This window comes from Antedon mediterranea, chromosome 7 (assembly GCF_964355755.1).
Source record: "Antedon mediterranea chromosome 7, ecAntMedi1.1, whole genome shotgun sequence".
Taxonomy (NCBI): domain Eukaryota; kingdom Metazoa; phylum Echinodermata; class Crinoidea; order Comatulida; family Antedonidae; genus Antedon; species Antedon mediterranea.
In genome coordinates, this window is record NC_092676.1 from 19084841 (window position 1) to 19100397 (window position 15557).

Here is a 15557-nt window from a genome sequence, read left to right on the forward strand (position 1 = left end):
GTACTGTATATATATAAAAAGTGTTTAATTTTTGTTTAGAAGTTAACTGTTGATAATATAAAATGTACATTATGCTTATTGTGTCTAGTGTTTTATTATTTTAATAAGTATTTAGTTCTCAGAAACATAAAATTATGGCAAACATGTGGCGATTTTATTGTATTATGGTCTAACTGCTTGGCAACTCAACCCAGAGACATACAGTATATAGCTTTTCTGCCTCTATACTATTGTGTTAACTACCATCAACTGGCCAGCCTACCACATAATACTGAAGCATCTTCTATAATTCTTCACACAAAAAAAAACAACAAAACATAATTACATCTATTATACATTTATTCTATTAGTAACTCTCAGTGTATCTAGGCAATTTCTTTCGACAGAGCAGGCACATTCCATTACTTAATAAATGTAACATATGACGCTGTATCATAGAACTTTCCAAAGACACTGAACAAATTAATATACAGTTTGGAGAATCGTACGATTCTATATTGTACAGATATGTTTACAAATTCTATCTATTTACACAATAATATTTTAACATTCCAGATGTACAGCAACAGTATATATTTTATTTGATAAGCTGCATTGGCATAAGAAGAAACCAAAGCGATACTTTATATATGAAACGCAACATAATTTTTACAAATTTGTCCTGCTTAAAGATGTATTGTCCCACTGAAAAATTTTTTTTTTTTCTAAATTTTTGGTTGAATATGCCATTTTAATGTCACATAATAGTTATCCACTTTGACCAAAAATTGGATCGAAAAGAAATTTATTTATTTGAAAAAAACGTAAAGAAAAATAGTCAAATTGGCTGCCAGCCAATAGGTTTTTTTGTTGAATTTAACCATTTATTTTCTCATTTTATAAGTGAAAACGGATGTTTTTTCCAAGTTTTCTACTGAAGTGATTAACGTTATTAAAACTACAAAATAACCTATTCAAAGTCTGATTTAATTAATCTTCATGTTTTTGGGGGACAATACATCTTTAAATAAATTGGCATTAAATACCAAAATTAGAGGGACGGACACTTGGAGAGCGCAAACCTAAATATTCAAACAGCATTAAATACCAAAACTAGAAGAGCACTCAGAGAGCACAAACCTCTGCCTATAGGCACATAGGTTTCCATACAGCTATAAAACTATCCTTTACAATTTTATGAAATCGGACAATAACTTCTTGAGTAATCCTTACAATTTTATGAAATCGGACAATAACTTCTTGAGTAATCCTTACAATTTTATGAAATCGGACAATAACTTCTTGAGTAATCCTTACAATTTTATGAAATCGGACAATAACTTCTTGAGTAATCCTTACAATTTTATGAAATCGGACAATAACTTCTTGAGTAATCCTGCTAACTAAAACTATATAGAAAAAAACAAGCATATAAACACGCGTGATCAAGCACATAAACTCTGGCCGAGGTAATCATATGTTGAACTTGCATTTACTATTTAAATATTTCTATGGTGTTATAATATAACCAGAATAATTGATATTACTGTACGTCATTTCTGAACAAACATACACACAGATGAGGTATAACATTAAGGGAGGTAATAAATTCATTCAGACATATTAACATTTATGTAAATAGACCATAGAGAATCATAGAACCTTTATCTGCATATTAACCTAAAAGGAACTTTCCATAGAAGATTTCAGAATGATATGAAATTAATACAATGTACACATTTACATAACATTAACAATTATTATATAATTGTAAACAGCACATTTGTATACAGTATATACAAAAAGATAAATTTTTATTTAATATTTACAATGATATCGGTTATGTTTAAAATAAAGTCATGTTTTAATTTAGTCACAAAAAAATTCAAGTTGGCATGCTTTTGATGATACTGGCCACCTAAAAACAACCTACTTTACACAGGGAGTTGTAATTAACAACTCACTGCTTTACATAAACATAAATATCCCTCTAGGTCATGGTAAAAAGGTTACAATAAAATGCATATCTACAGGAGATCACACAAAATGCTATTAGTTTAATTTATCATGACTAAAATAAAACACAACACATTTCATCATTCACCATTAAACCAAGTGGCTGGAATTATTATTTTACACCAATTAAATTCTTTATACACAAGCACCACTTAAATAATTGTAATTGTAAAAAATATTAATACCAGTTTGCCTGCATAAAATTATTTATAATTCCTTTCTATGGATAAATATTTAGGAATATTTTTTATAGTTTTCGCATTCATATTTTTAATTGTAAAAAATTATTTACGAACATTTTATTTCACAAAAATATCTACCATTTGAATTATTTATCTATTACGCGACTATTGCGTTTTTACCTAAGAGAATGTACTAACTCAAGCATAGCCCCACTAAAGGTAAGATTTTTAAAATGTAGTGATCACATGATAGGCACCTTTAACCACTCTTAAATGATTACCTAACTATATATTACTGTATTATCTTACTTACATGCATCATTTAACAAGATGCAGTTCGATATTGATATGTTGCTCATTTGCATAATTTAATCGACTTTCACACTTTGTTTGGTCATGTTAAAACTTTATCAAGGAACGCTTCAATTATTTCTTGACGCAATATTTTTGACAGATTGTAAAATATTATATCTAAAATAATAAATTGAAATCATTTTTCTATTTTGATGGAAATAAAATTGATGCAGTAGATATTTCAGTCCGTTTCCTTCCAGAGACACCATCATATCCTATCGCCATCATTCTTAATAATCATTTTTCTCTTCTTTGGTATCAATATTACAACACCCCCACCCCCCCCACAAATCACCTCATTTGTCAAGTAAAAAATTTTAAAAACAAAAAATATTAAAAATGTGTATACTGGCCTCCAGATCATATTTTAATAATTATATGTTTGGTTTAAAATTGCATTGTCTCTTAATGCCCATCTATAATAAATAATATACTTATTATTTTATATACACAGTTTTACATGACAAACATCTTTTGTTCCACGTAACAAAACAATATACTACTAACTCTTTTGTATTGAACACAGAAAGGTATTGGATAATTCCTTACCTCCACCGAATGTTAGCATACCTACTGGTTTAAATACATGTAATATTACTTTTGTTTAAACAATTTCATCAGCTGTCTGGTAATAATCTAGTTAGCACAACGGCAGCCATTATCAAAAAATAAATTATAAAAATACTACTGAGCAAAAACAGAGCAAATAAATACATCTAAACTGTTTAGTTTAATTCAAATAAAAATATTTTATAAATAAATTGCATTTGAAAAAAAGTATTTGAATAAAAATAAAAATTACAGCTGCATAAAATATTGAAATATGGACTAATAATAAGTTATGTACTGCGTTTTATAAAGCAGACTCTTCGCTAAACTGACCAATAAGTGATTGCGTTTTATAAAGCAGACTTATGTCAAACTGGCCATAGGTGACTGCGTTTTATAAAGCAGACTTATGTCAAACTGACCAATAGGTGACTGCATTTTATAAAGCAGACACTTGAACAATTAAAATAATTTGAATACATTTTGTAAAGTAGACGTTCTATAAAATGCAGTCGCTTACTGAAATTTGTGATATATACATTATAAGTTTGAGTTTAGCCGATTAAATTCTACGCCCTTACACTTCTTGCACACTTATGTGCGACTCTTTGGTTTCGTGATTTACAATTTGATTAACATGTAAGTAATGGCATTCAGCTGCACTTTCTGTTACATTCGCCAACTTAATTGTATAATCAAACGTGTCTTGCGCATTCCGCCGCGGGACTGGTGCTACGCTCGATGGTGATGCAATATCCTCACACATGTCAAATGAATCAATTACCGAATCTGGTAAATCCGACGCCATTTCCATTTCAAAGTGGAAATTGAAATTGTGAAGCTTCTTCGGCGCCGTAGCTATGTCTAATGCCTCTAGACTACAGGTGTCGCAGTCGGTGATTGCAGAAGCGTGTCCAACGGACGTCATCGGGTAGCCTGCCAAGGGCTTAAGAAGGTCTTCAGTGACCGCCAATTGACATGAAAATCTAAAAATATTTACCATAGTGCTTTTAGAATTATTTAATAAATTAATAAAGTGAAACAAAGCATAGGCACACTTAAATGCAAAGATTTTCATTTTTTTATACTTATAATAAATAAAATGAAATATCAAAAATTTAAAACTTGCTGTGTACTCCCAAATAAAAACGCGAAATAAATAACATACAAAAAAATAATAATACAGATTTCTAGAGCGCATCTTGCAACAAATGTGCTCACAGCGCTTTTGAATGCTTATAGTATGCACTCACCTCAGATTAAATGCATTATAAAATTGCGAATTTAAAATGGAAAGAATTAGGCATATGATTATGTATAAGCCTGGGCAAAAAGATGAGTTTTTAATAATCTTTTAAAAATCCTTTAGATTCAACATTTATTGTAGTTTTTTTTTTCAAACAAGGAGACATACTAAATAAATTAGCGGTTATTAATTATCTATCACATGTATCAAAAAGTAGTTCATAATTTCATTTTAGCTGTCAAAAGTTCGAGCCTAAGTGCAACACTCCCCACGGGATCCAGCCCTGTTTGATATTTTGGAAGGCTGTAACTATTTACCTGGCACTGAAGTCATGTCTGCCAGAGTTAAGGTGGTCTATAATATACTTGATGAGACTTCCTAGTCCACACAAGAACCACTGCGAGTCAGCTGGTAAGTACGGCAACCATTTGGCAAATCTGGGTAAACAAATTTGATTTTAAGTACACTTTTAAAAAATAGTAATAAAATTTCATTTGAATTTATTAAGTAAACAATTGTTCTTTCTTAACCTTTTGTTGTCAATATTCTTATTTTATAACTATTATCTTGAACGGAAATTATTAGCAGATAAACACACACTTGTCAAGTAACCTTTGTATCACAACTTATGTGAATGAAATGGGGTGATTTTGTGGTCAGCATGTTGAAATTATGTCCTACTACTTTATAAACTTCTAACCTTTGACCCCACTCACAATCGCAGGAAATATGGATACTTGAGTCTGTTAATTATCAACTACCTTGTTTGTATTCTTACATTTAAAAAAAGTAAAAATTACAGCTCATGTTGAAACTAAATTAAGTAATAATCTAAATGCATATGGTAAAAATATTTATTTTAAAATATATTATATTTATTAACCATTGTTCGTAAAGCTCTATGAAATGCATCCTTAATAATTTCAACTGCATAAAAGAAATATTCGTACAGTACATGACAATTTTCTTTACATGAATATAAAGCTCTGTCTACACTATCAAACTTTATGTGACAAAAAAAATGTGATATGCCCATATATGGACACGATGACATCGTATATCACTACCATATTTGGACACATCACCCTTTTAGTTGATAAGTGTAGACAGAGCTTAAGACACAGTATAATCCTTATATGCACTAGTTCAAGGCAAACAATTCTAATTTTGGATTAATTTCCTAATTGCCTTAGTGTTAATTAATATCATATTTCCTTCATCAGGTACTGTACAACTACAAGATATAATCTTGTTTTTTAATTTCTATAATTCAATTGGTAGTCCGTACAAAAAAGAGCGACAAAACATAAACTTATCAACTAGCAATTTTCATAATAAATTATTGCGCAACTGCTGTAGTTAGCAAGCTCTCGTAGGTGTCAGAATGCAATGCCAACGCATTTTAGTGACATGCATTTGTCATAAATAATAAATGTGAACACATTAAAAGACAGTAACACGCTATTAATAAATAATATGTCGATTCAGCTGAATTGGCCTCGCTTGAACATTAGGACAGATAAATTTACTTAATGTAAATTGACAACTGAATATATTATACTTCTAGTGCTCAAATGTGTGACTTGTTTAATAACTATATTATAATTTAACTCTTTGGTAAAGTACATTTTGATATCTTTTTTGGTATTTGTCTGTATTAATTAACTATTTGTATGCCTAGTGTATAAACATTATTGACATAATTTCATAAACATCTTCATGTCGTACAACTACTCGTAACATTTTTTCTCAACTTTCTATCATCTAAAAGTCGTAGTTAGTCATGCCTCGGGTCACATTCTATGGTCATCGTACAGGTAGGCTACTACATTAGTACTTCTATGAATGGATGACTAGCCGGTGACAATAACGCTAGTTGGTCATACCCAGTACCGTTTTGATTTTACGATCATTCGGGAAACCACCTCACGACAATCGAACAAAACTGCATTGTATTTTATGTTTTATATTAGATTAAAACTAAAACTGTTCCAATGTCGAAGTAAAAATAATATATTCGTTTATTATTAACAGTTTATTGTTAGTCCAGTTAGTATTTCGACAATAATCATAGAATGTGTTCTGAAACTATTAATTGTAGAAGCAAAGAAATAGGTAATAATAACTATTGGAATAAAAACAAACTAAAAACAGTGACTGTTCATAAAAACATTGTAATTTAAAACAAAACTACTACAACAGGTACAAAAACATTGGATTTTGCTATCTGAAATAAAACTCCTCTCCCTCCATTGGTCTCCAACCACACTCTCCACCTGTCCCCAAACAGTCCACTTGGTCCCCCTCCACTCTCTTCACCAGTCCCCAACCATCCTACTGGTCCTCCAGTCACTTTCTGTACTTAACTGGAGTCACAAATGAAATTAATTTGTAACAAGATCTTACCTTACAGAATAGGTTATAGCCGTTTCAATTGGTAGAATATACGGTAACGTAAATAATGAAATTGCTTGGTATAATCTATTGTTGTAAATGTAATTCATAAGGCCCTTATTAACTGCATTACTGGCTTCTTCTAGAGCTGTAAAAATAGATTGGTTATTATATTGATTAGATTTTTTTATAATAAAGTTGTTTAAAGAAAAGCTTTTATTAGCAATGACATGACAGCAGAGAATTATGTAAAACATATATTGCTTGCCCTTCATTCATTTCAAAAGTAATTAATACGGTGTCCCATAAGGGTTCTATACTTATTTGTTTACACCCTGCTCCCTTTAGCAAACATATTTTTATATGCTTAACAACTACTGTAGATCAGGCCTAAACTAGACTAGTAATTATTTTGCTTTTAGATCCTTATTCTTACCTGCAGTGACCTGAGGTGGCAGCTTCTTGTTAACCTTCAAATGATGCGTATGTTTTTGGCAATCTTCGCAATGATGCGTAGCATCCCCGTCTACCTCGTCATCTTCCTCCTCGCTAAAGAAGTCATCATTCGACCACTCCATCCACGATTCTTCTTTCTCGCAGATATCCGGCAGATCCCGCCCTAGAAACTCTCGTAGAATAGCCAATTCATTATTGTTCACAGTGTCCGAATCTCTGGAAAAAAGTCTTCTCTTTGGCGATTTAGATTGTTTAATCTGTTCCTTCTCATCTAAATCTTCTTGCGTTTGGTTTAGTTTATGACCAGTAGTCAAGTTAGCGATGTTAGGCGTTGATGCATTCCGCGGGAGAGATTGATGCAGTTTGCGAAGTTCCTTTTGTTGCTGAGTGCTAATATCTAATGATGGCACAGATGCTGATCTGTAGTACTGTATATGCTTGTTACATGGAATTATAGCTGAAAAAAAAAAACATTATATTGTTTACTATAGAATTAAAACTTGTTTTCATAAAGTAGAAAACTGTTCAAATTACTCATTGAATTGGAAGATGATTACGAATGTAAGCTGATGCTATTGATTCGTGCAAACCAATTTGCCTAGTGGAAAACAGGCTTACAGTATGATCAATCCTTTCCTAAATTGATTGGTGACAGTGGCTTAGGCTGCTTTTGTGCTTTCCTGGCAGCTAGTTAATTTTATATTTTCTTGCCTTGCATCGTGTTTGTTTAATTTGTTGATTTGTATTATATTTTCTAATAACAACAATAAATCCATGAACTATACTAGGCTGTACTACTGTCGTATTTTCCTACTAATACTATAGAGTAATTTTGTAATAGAAAAACACTGTAGCATAGGGAAACAAAATTAATATGAACAGTATTTCAAATCCACCCCAAGTATATATCTTGAAAATGAGGAAAGATTAATGAACAGCTCCAGTGAACATCTATTGAAAATCAATTGTTGTACTGGCTATTCACACTTTACAACAGTTGGCTACACTACTGTAGCATCACACAACAACCTGTCTAGAATGCATTATTGTATATTATATAACACCTATATAAATTCCTGTCATTTGATTGGACGAATGTGGGTCACATGGCGTGCAATAGTACGCACTATTCAACGATCGTTAAATAGTACTTTTTGAAACATTTTTGTGTACGAAAAAAAAACGTCTAGATGTTATATAAAACAAATAATGAATGTTTTGTATTCGTGTAATGGTACAAATAATGGCACTTGGTGAATGATGAAAGGTTATATCAACTCGGCTTTGCCTCGTTGATATAACCTTTCATCATTCACCTCGTGCCATTATTTGTACCATTGCACTCATAAACATTCATTATTTGTATACTATAGGGCTTTTTAACTCACAAATACTTAATGATTGTGTCTTAATTAACATTTATACAAAGTTTCAGGGTTTTTAATTTCAAAGACAAAGAAAACTAATTTTAAAAACTTTGTTCTGTCACTGGAGAAATTTGTGCCTCCTGCCTTTTGACAGCCAAAATTAAAATGAACCACATTTTCAATAGAATATTTTATGTTGGCGCTCCCCTGTAATCCTATACATTAAATGACATTTAATAATATTCTGTATGGTATTTATGTACGATATTAAACATGTTTATTATAAATGACGATATTAAAGGCATGTTTATATTATGGTATTATTAAAGACATGTTTATATTATACGGTAATTAAATTCATCTTAATGGTTTAAACACATCTAGAAATGTGTGTAGGCTGTATTTCAATGCCGATCGATCAACAAGCAGAAACCATCCATGCATATAAATATATGATCATTAGATTAAATGTTCCAATCTATAACATGATAATTGCTATCTATATTTACTGGCTAATTTATTTATCAAAAGAAGACTTGTGCAATGATATTGATGAATTACCCTAGAAGGAAAATAAGATTTCATCCATGAATTACTGCTATTAATATTAGATACCACAATTTAATGATTTTATGGTTTAATTATGGTATTTTATGTTACATTCTTCTTAATAGTAAAAGTTTCATACAGTTTTTTGTTTTTTTCCCTCTCCTATCTATGTGTAAACAATTCTTAAAATGTCTTTCGTGAACTACAGAGGCAATAAGTTTGATCTGCATCCAGATTTCGTTATGAAAATTTGAGAAAATGTTTAAAAAAATGAATAGGTTTCTTCTGCTTGAGGTTATTATATATTCTAGGCTAGGGAAACTTGTATCAAATCTGACCCCTAATTGTATTAATTAGAAATGCATGCTTTGTATAGGATTTAAAAAGGCTAAAAATTGGTGAAAAAGAGACTAATCCTAACGACTTTGTTTCGGACATTGTACAGAGTATTTCTGTCATGTCAGAAATAGTAGGGATAAATTTGTTGGATTTACTGTATTTTTAAAATTTGGAAAATATTTTTATGTTCGTAAACTTTTATTACACCATGTAGCTGATATCTATTTTATGAGATCTCCTTGCATTGTTTGCCTTCTATTCTAAGTGGCTTTTCAACTTATTCATTGATATAGTTGTTATTATACTGACTGTTGTCATTGTTTTCTAGATTATCATTCTTTACTGTCATTATGTTTTATCTGATGATAATGACATGACAATGGTATTTTGCTTTTGAAACAGAACATGTTGGTTAGATTTTTTTCTAGAATTTGAATAAATCTTTATAACAGAGAAGTGTGCTTTTATTATTATCAGTTATATGGCTAAATCACATCGACCATCAGATACATTGCATTGCGTTGCTCACTAATAATTGTTTTGTTTTTTGCCAGGCATAACCATGACAAATCCATTCACTATCCATCTTAAATGTGGCAAACATATAGACAAGATGTTCTAATATAAACAAAGTCGTATTACAAGTCTTTGGGAGTGGAGTAAATTGTCATTAAAAAACATTCTGACTCTGAGGACTCGAACCCTGGACCCTTGGATTGGTAGCCAAGCATAATTCATAACCACCAAACCATAACTTCACTCCAGTAATCCACCACTTCTGAAAATAAAAAGTCTGAAATAAAAGTTCACTTACTATTTTTTTGTAAATATGTTAGTGTGTCGTCAAAGCCTTGTTGGCACATCTTTCGAAGGATCTCTGGATCAGGAGGAAAGAGCGCCCTCGATAAGCGATATAAATTACTCGGTGTTATCTGAATGTAAGTGTTTGATAGAGACACCTGGAGGTAGCTACTAAAATCATCAGAGGGCGGACATATATCACTTTCACCAGAGAACGGTGAAACAGTAATGGTTCCTTCACCAAGAGACGGCAGGTTGTCACTTATACCACCATCAACATATTTCTAAAGTAATATAAAATAATAAAATTTGTTAAGCACACATATCCATTGTTTGAAGGCTTGCATGGCGAAATCAAATATTTATATTTTAAAGTTTGCGGCACCATGTATATTTAGTTAGTGAAAAGAACTGTCAAGTTTCTGGATATTTCACACAATCCACCAAAGTTCTCAAGGCGCAATTTAAGGTGAAAAAGTTTAATACAGTAATTTCTCATTTCAGTCTAAAATTATTTTTTTTATAAATATCTTGGCGAGTCCTGATTGTTATTTTAACAATATGTATTATGACATTGGCGCCGCTGTCAAGGTTTTCAAACAACAGGCAAAAAAAAAACAAAAAAAAAGAGAACAATGGTATTCAAGAGGTCACTTTCAACATCTTCCACTGATTATATTTATCATAAAACAATCAAACAACTACAATAGGCCATTGTTAATTTTCACTACTGAGTACACATGATATAATTTTTCAATCCTAAAGGTACTTACCACGCCTTTATATGATGGTGGGATGATTCCAGAGTAAAACGGAATAAACGCACTACATAGTAATACCTAGAATATTGTAAAGAAAATTGTGTTAACTGTTAATATACAAAATTATCGACAGTTTTAGGGGTTTTGTTTTAGACAATGGGTTGCCTTATCAGGAAATCAATTATCATTATGAGTATTGTGTTACTTAATTGTTTAGTTTATAAAATATAAAATTACGGACAGTTAGGTTTTTTTTTCTTCGAAGGGCAGAATTACCGTACCTCCCAATGATTTATAGTTTTTAGATAACTAATAGTTTTTGGGGACATACTACAATTGGTATTGTGGCACAGTAAAAAATCTTATGGAAAAGTAGGGGTATAACCCGGTGTAAAATGTCTTTCACACCTGTTCAGGCACAGTTCCGGACCGGCTCTCCATGTGACTATGCGCCAATCGATATGCGCATAGCCTCGTGAAAACAAAACATTGACGTTCCATTTGATTTGTTGGCCCCGAAACTGTGCCGGCACAGGTGTGAATTAAAGACCCTTATGTTCACCTCAGCCCCTGTCATTTTGTGGACAGATGAATGAGTGCCAATTGATTGATTTTTGATCATTTTCGAAAAGCACTATATTATAGAACACACCAACCTGTATCAGGTCTTCATTGCTTTCAAACTCTGATATGATTACATTTTTCCGATTGGATAATCTAGTCAGTGAGATGAATATTCTGCCAGAAACCTTCTTGTAAGCATCATCTGGCAGCACCCGCAGTAGACCATCTTTGAGGATTTTCTGTACATTAAAGCTAGGATGCAATGGACCCAGTGTTCTGGAACGAGCCTGCCTTGCCATGTTTAAAACATCTTGCGTTATAGAACCTAAAACAGGAAAAAGTCCCCTAATTAGATTTAAGTTTATCACTGTAGGTAAAAGTTGAGACAGCATTCTGATTGTCTATATATACTGTACTGTAGGTCAATTTCTGTTGAGTGCATATTGAGTTCACAATCATATGAGGACATGTCTGCATAATTACGCTTACAGACATGTCAGTTGTCCTCAGTGTAAACTTTATTATTATACAGTCAAGGCTCATTGTACTCATACTGTTCAGTATGATCCTGGTGGTGTACCACAGTAGACAAGATCAGGCGCCCAGAACATCATAGTTTTAAATTTCGATTCAATAATTTCCCTCCAAATACAGTACTATAATTAGCACTGACGAAGGTAGTGTTAACCGAAAACTATTCTTTCTGGCTTTTTTAACTTCATAGTTTGATTTTGCTTTTTTTCTCCATTGAGATCCAGCCACAGCATTTTTGCCTTTGAATACTAATATTATATCAAAATAATATAATAGGTTTTGTCACTGTCAGTGTCAGGTCATGAACTGATAATATCACCTCATTATTGTAGGCAATACCTTTTTAAAAATAATTGTTATCTAACATCACACCATCATGAACAATGTTGATGATATAAATTATCCTAAGTAATATAATAATGATATCTATCTGTTCTTGTTAAAATTATCTTCTGTACATAAAAGAAATCAAAAGCAAACACTTTTAGTATGTAGGCCTAAAATTAATTTATTGCAAGGTCATGTCATTGTCAGACAATATTCCTATCTGTATGATATGCTTTATGATCTATTATTTTGGTCAAAGGTCAAAGATACTGCAGTATTGAGTATGGTATTCTAATGACTGTATAAAAAAGTTCAATAAAATAACCTGACCTTAACCTTAATTAGAATAGAATATGACGTATGATGAGACAAAATACAAAAAAGAGTCCACCTTGCCTAAAATACAATTTTGGAGCCTCTTCAATTCAATTCAAAATTCTTTAATTTGATCATCCCACACGGGGCAATTCAAATAAAAAGGTCTGGATTAAAATGATCTTACAAAATATACAAAATATCACAATACACAGTACAGTACAATATAACAAGAGTTAAAGTTCAAGAATTTAAGAGTTGGATGGCAACTGGCAAAATGAATTTCTTTTCCGTATCGTATTTTTCTTGCCTTATATTCAATTATAATACTAAAAATAAAGTAAATCAATTCGTTGAAATGTTAATATTACATAATACAGTAAAATAATAATATACTATAAAAATATATATAAATAAAAACAGCTTCCATTTTCTATTTTTATCTTTTAATTTATGTATAATGTATAATTATTGACGATGTACATATTCATTTTATCATAATTGTAAGAATGATTAATTATAAAAAAAAGCATAAGAAAAAGACAAAAACAGAAAATTTGGTTGCAAAGAAATGTTTGAAATATGATATTATTCTTTCTAAATTTACTGAAATGAAAATAAAGAGTGTATCTCACAAAAGACAAAAAAAAGTGTATAATCATAATAACAATAATTACAATAATTAAAAATAATAATAACTACTACAGTAGTAATGACTATAATTTTTAGGTGTTTAAATTTTAAATGTAAATATGTATAATTATGTTTGTATGATGTTGTATGTTTAAGCGGATATTAGCCCTTGATGGCATTTCAGCAATAAAGAAATTGAATTGAATTGAATAAATAAATGAAAATAAATTAAATATTGATGACCAGGTGTGATGGGTTACGCATTTGCGTTTGGTTTTTGGCCAAACTCACATTTAAAGAAGTTCCTGTTCCCTTAAGCCAAAAATAGCCCTTGTGAATAGGGTGGGAAATATTTTAAACTCAACCAAATAAGGATAACTGATTAATCGGCCGTTTATACAAATACTGTAGTACAGTCGGTCTAGGCAGGATACGGTACAGTATACTATATTATTAATTTCCACATGAGTCATGAATCAGAGACAGTCACTTGACAGTACATCATTTAAAAATAAACTAGATACAGTAGTTGATCTGTTTCTATTTGGTAACCTGTTAAATTTACAGAGAGGGAGATGGACAATATGCTACACAAATCACTATAATTCACATTTTGTTATTACCATTGTGTTTGGTAAATTCAATTATTAATGCAATATCGAAGTATACTCCCACAACGGTTTTTTTTTCTGGGACCATTATTTTATACTCGTTATCATATAAAAAATGACGTTATTGTTAATTAAAAAAATTTTATAATAAATTAAGGGTTTGTCGGTCTTCACCGAATCAAACATGTTTACTTTATAACCTTATTAAAATAATTATTAGGTACAGAATAAACAGAAACTTTAAACCAATCTGAAAATAAACAGTATACAGAGTAAACCCTGTTGGGTGTGTTTATAATAATAGCAAAACGACACACCCACAAAATGGCCAATGGACAGCCAGATATCGAGGGCTCGTCCCCACCCAAGTCAGACGACAAAGAGAATGTTCACGGAATATTCAAACTTTAAGAATACTGTTACTAACTAGATAAATAAAATAAAGTACAAATACACACCAAGTTCCATATCACATGCTAGTATACAAGCGGCTAAGGCACCAGCTGAAGCCCCACATGATTTTGTAATCAAATGGGGAGCATACTGACGAAAAGCACTGGCCACACCGATGTGATACACGCCAAGAAAACCACAGCCAGCAAACGACACTTCCATCGATGATGAATTCACTTAAACTAGGCTGTTTATTTTAGTACGAAAACTCAAAATTCCTTTAGTATAATATTATTGATTATTTTTGTATAAAGATCGCTGAATAATTTGACATTCATATGTGCTATAGTAAAAAGCAATATAATATCAACCCGTCACACTTCCATACTGTTTATATTCGTACGTCGTGTTTACATTTGGACAGGAAGCGTAGTAAATTCGGTATCAAACAAAAATCATGTGATTTCCGGGGGACAACACTCCTAACAATTAGTTGACTATATTTTTCTACATTTTATCATCCTACTCAAAATTTAAGACACTTATACTAATAACTATAAATATTTGTAATATAATATTTACATTGTTAACACTAATTAATATAATAAAGTTAGTTTTATTATAACTTCTTTGACAAGTCTTTGAGACTCTGTACAGCCGGGGTTATATAAAGGTCTCCTACGTGGGCCATAGGGGGCGACAAACTCACTCATTGATAAATTTACTCTTTGTTAAAAAAAAAAAAAGAAATGCCCTGGGATTCAATTAAGCTGGCCTACACTTCCTAAATTTAATAAATACAATAAATAGAAAAATAACAAATGTTAAAAAGAGCAAGACACTCAAAACCCTTTATAGATAAATACTATAAATAAATGAAAATTGAAATTTGATATAAATTCAAGTTAATTTTGTAAAAACAAATAAGGGGCCTATTTTAAGTTTCTGCATGTCCCAATGATTGATTTATTCTATTGTTGATTATAAATATATATATATATTTTCTGATTCTTATTATATATATATATATATATATATATATTATTTTTGGCGCATGATAAGGTATACATGATTGTCAACAAATTTTTTAATAAATATTAAAAAAAACGGAGTCTTGATTTAAAACTAACACGAAATAGAGGCCCCTCCCACCACCTTCCCACCAAAAAACATGAAAAAAAAAAGAA

General features: G+C 31.0%; 1 protein-coding gene across 1 annotated transcript; it reads right to left on the reverse strand.

Moving 5' to 3' along the window:
• Positions 1–298: 298 nt before the first annotated feature.
• LOC140054547 (patatin-like phospholipase domain-containing protein 2) lies at positions 299–14834 on the reverse strand. Its single transcript, XM_072099578.1, has 8 exons — positions 14436–14834; positions 11650–11882; positions 11006–11071; positions 10246–10516; positions 7157–7633; positions 6733–6868; positions 4644–4763; positions 299–4066 (listed from the first exon to the last, which is right to left on the reverse strand). The coding sequence occupies exons 1-8, from the start codon at positions 14590–14592 to the stop codon at positions 3658–3660; spliced, it is 1869 nt and encodes a 622-aa protein (XP_071955679.1). The 5' UTR covers positions 14593–14834; the 3' UTR covers positions 299–3657.
• Between the last annotated feature and the right edge of the window lie 723 nt (positions 14835–15557).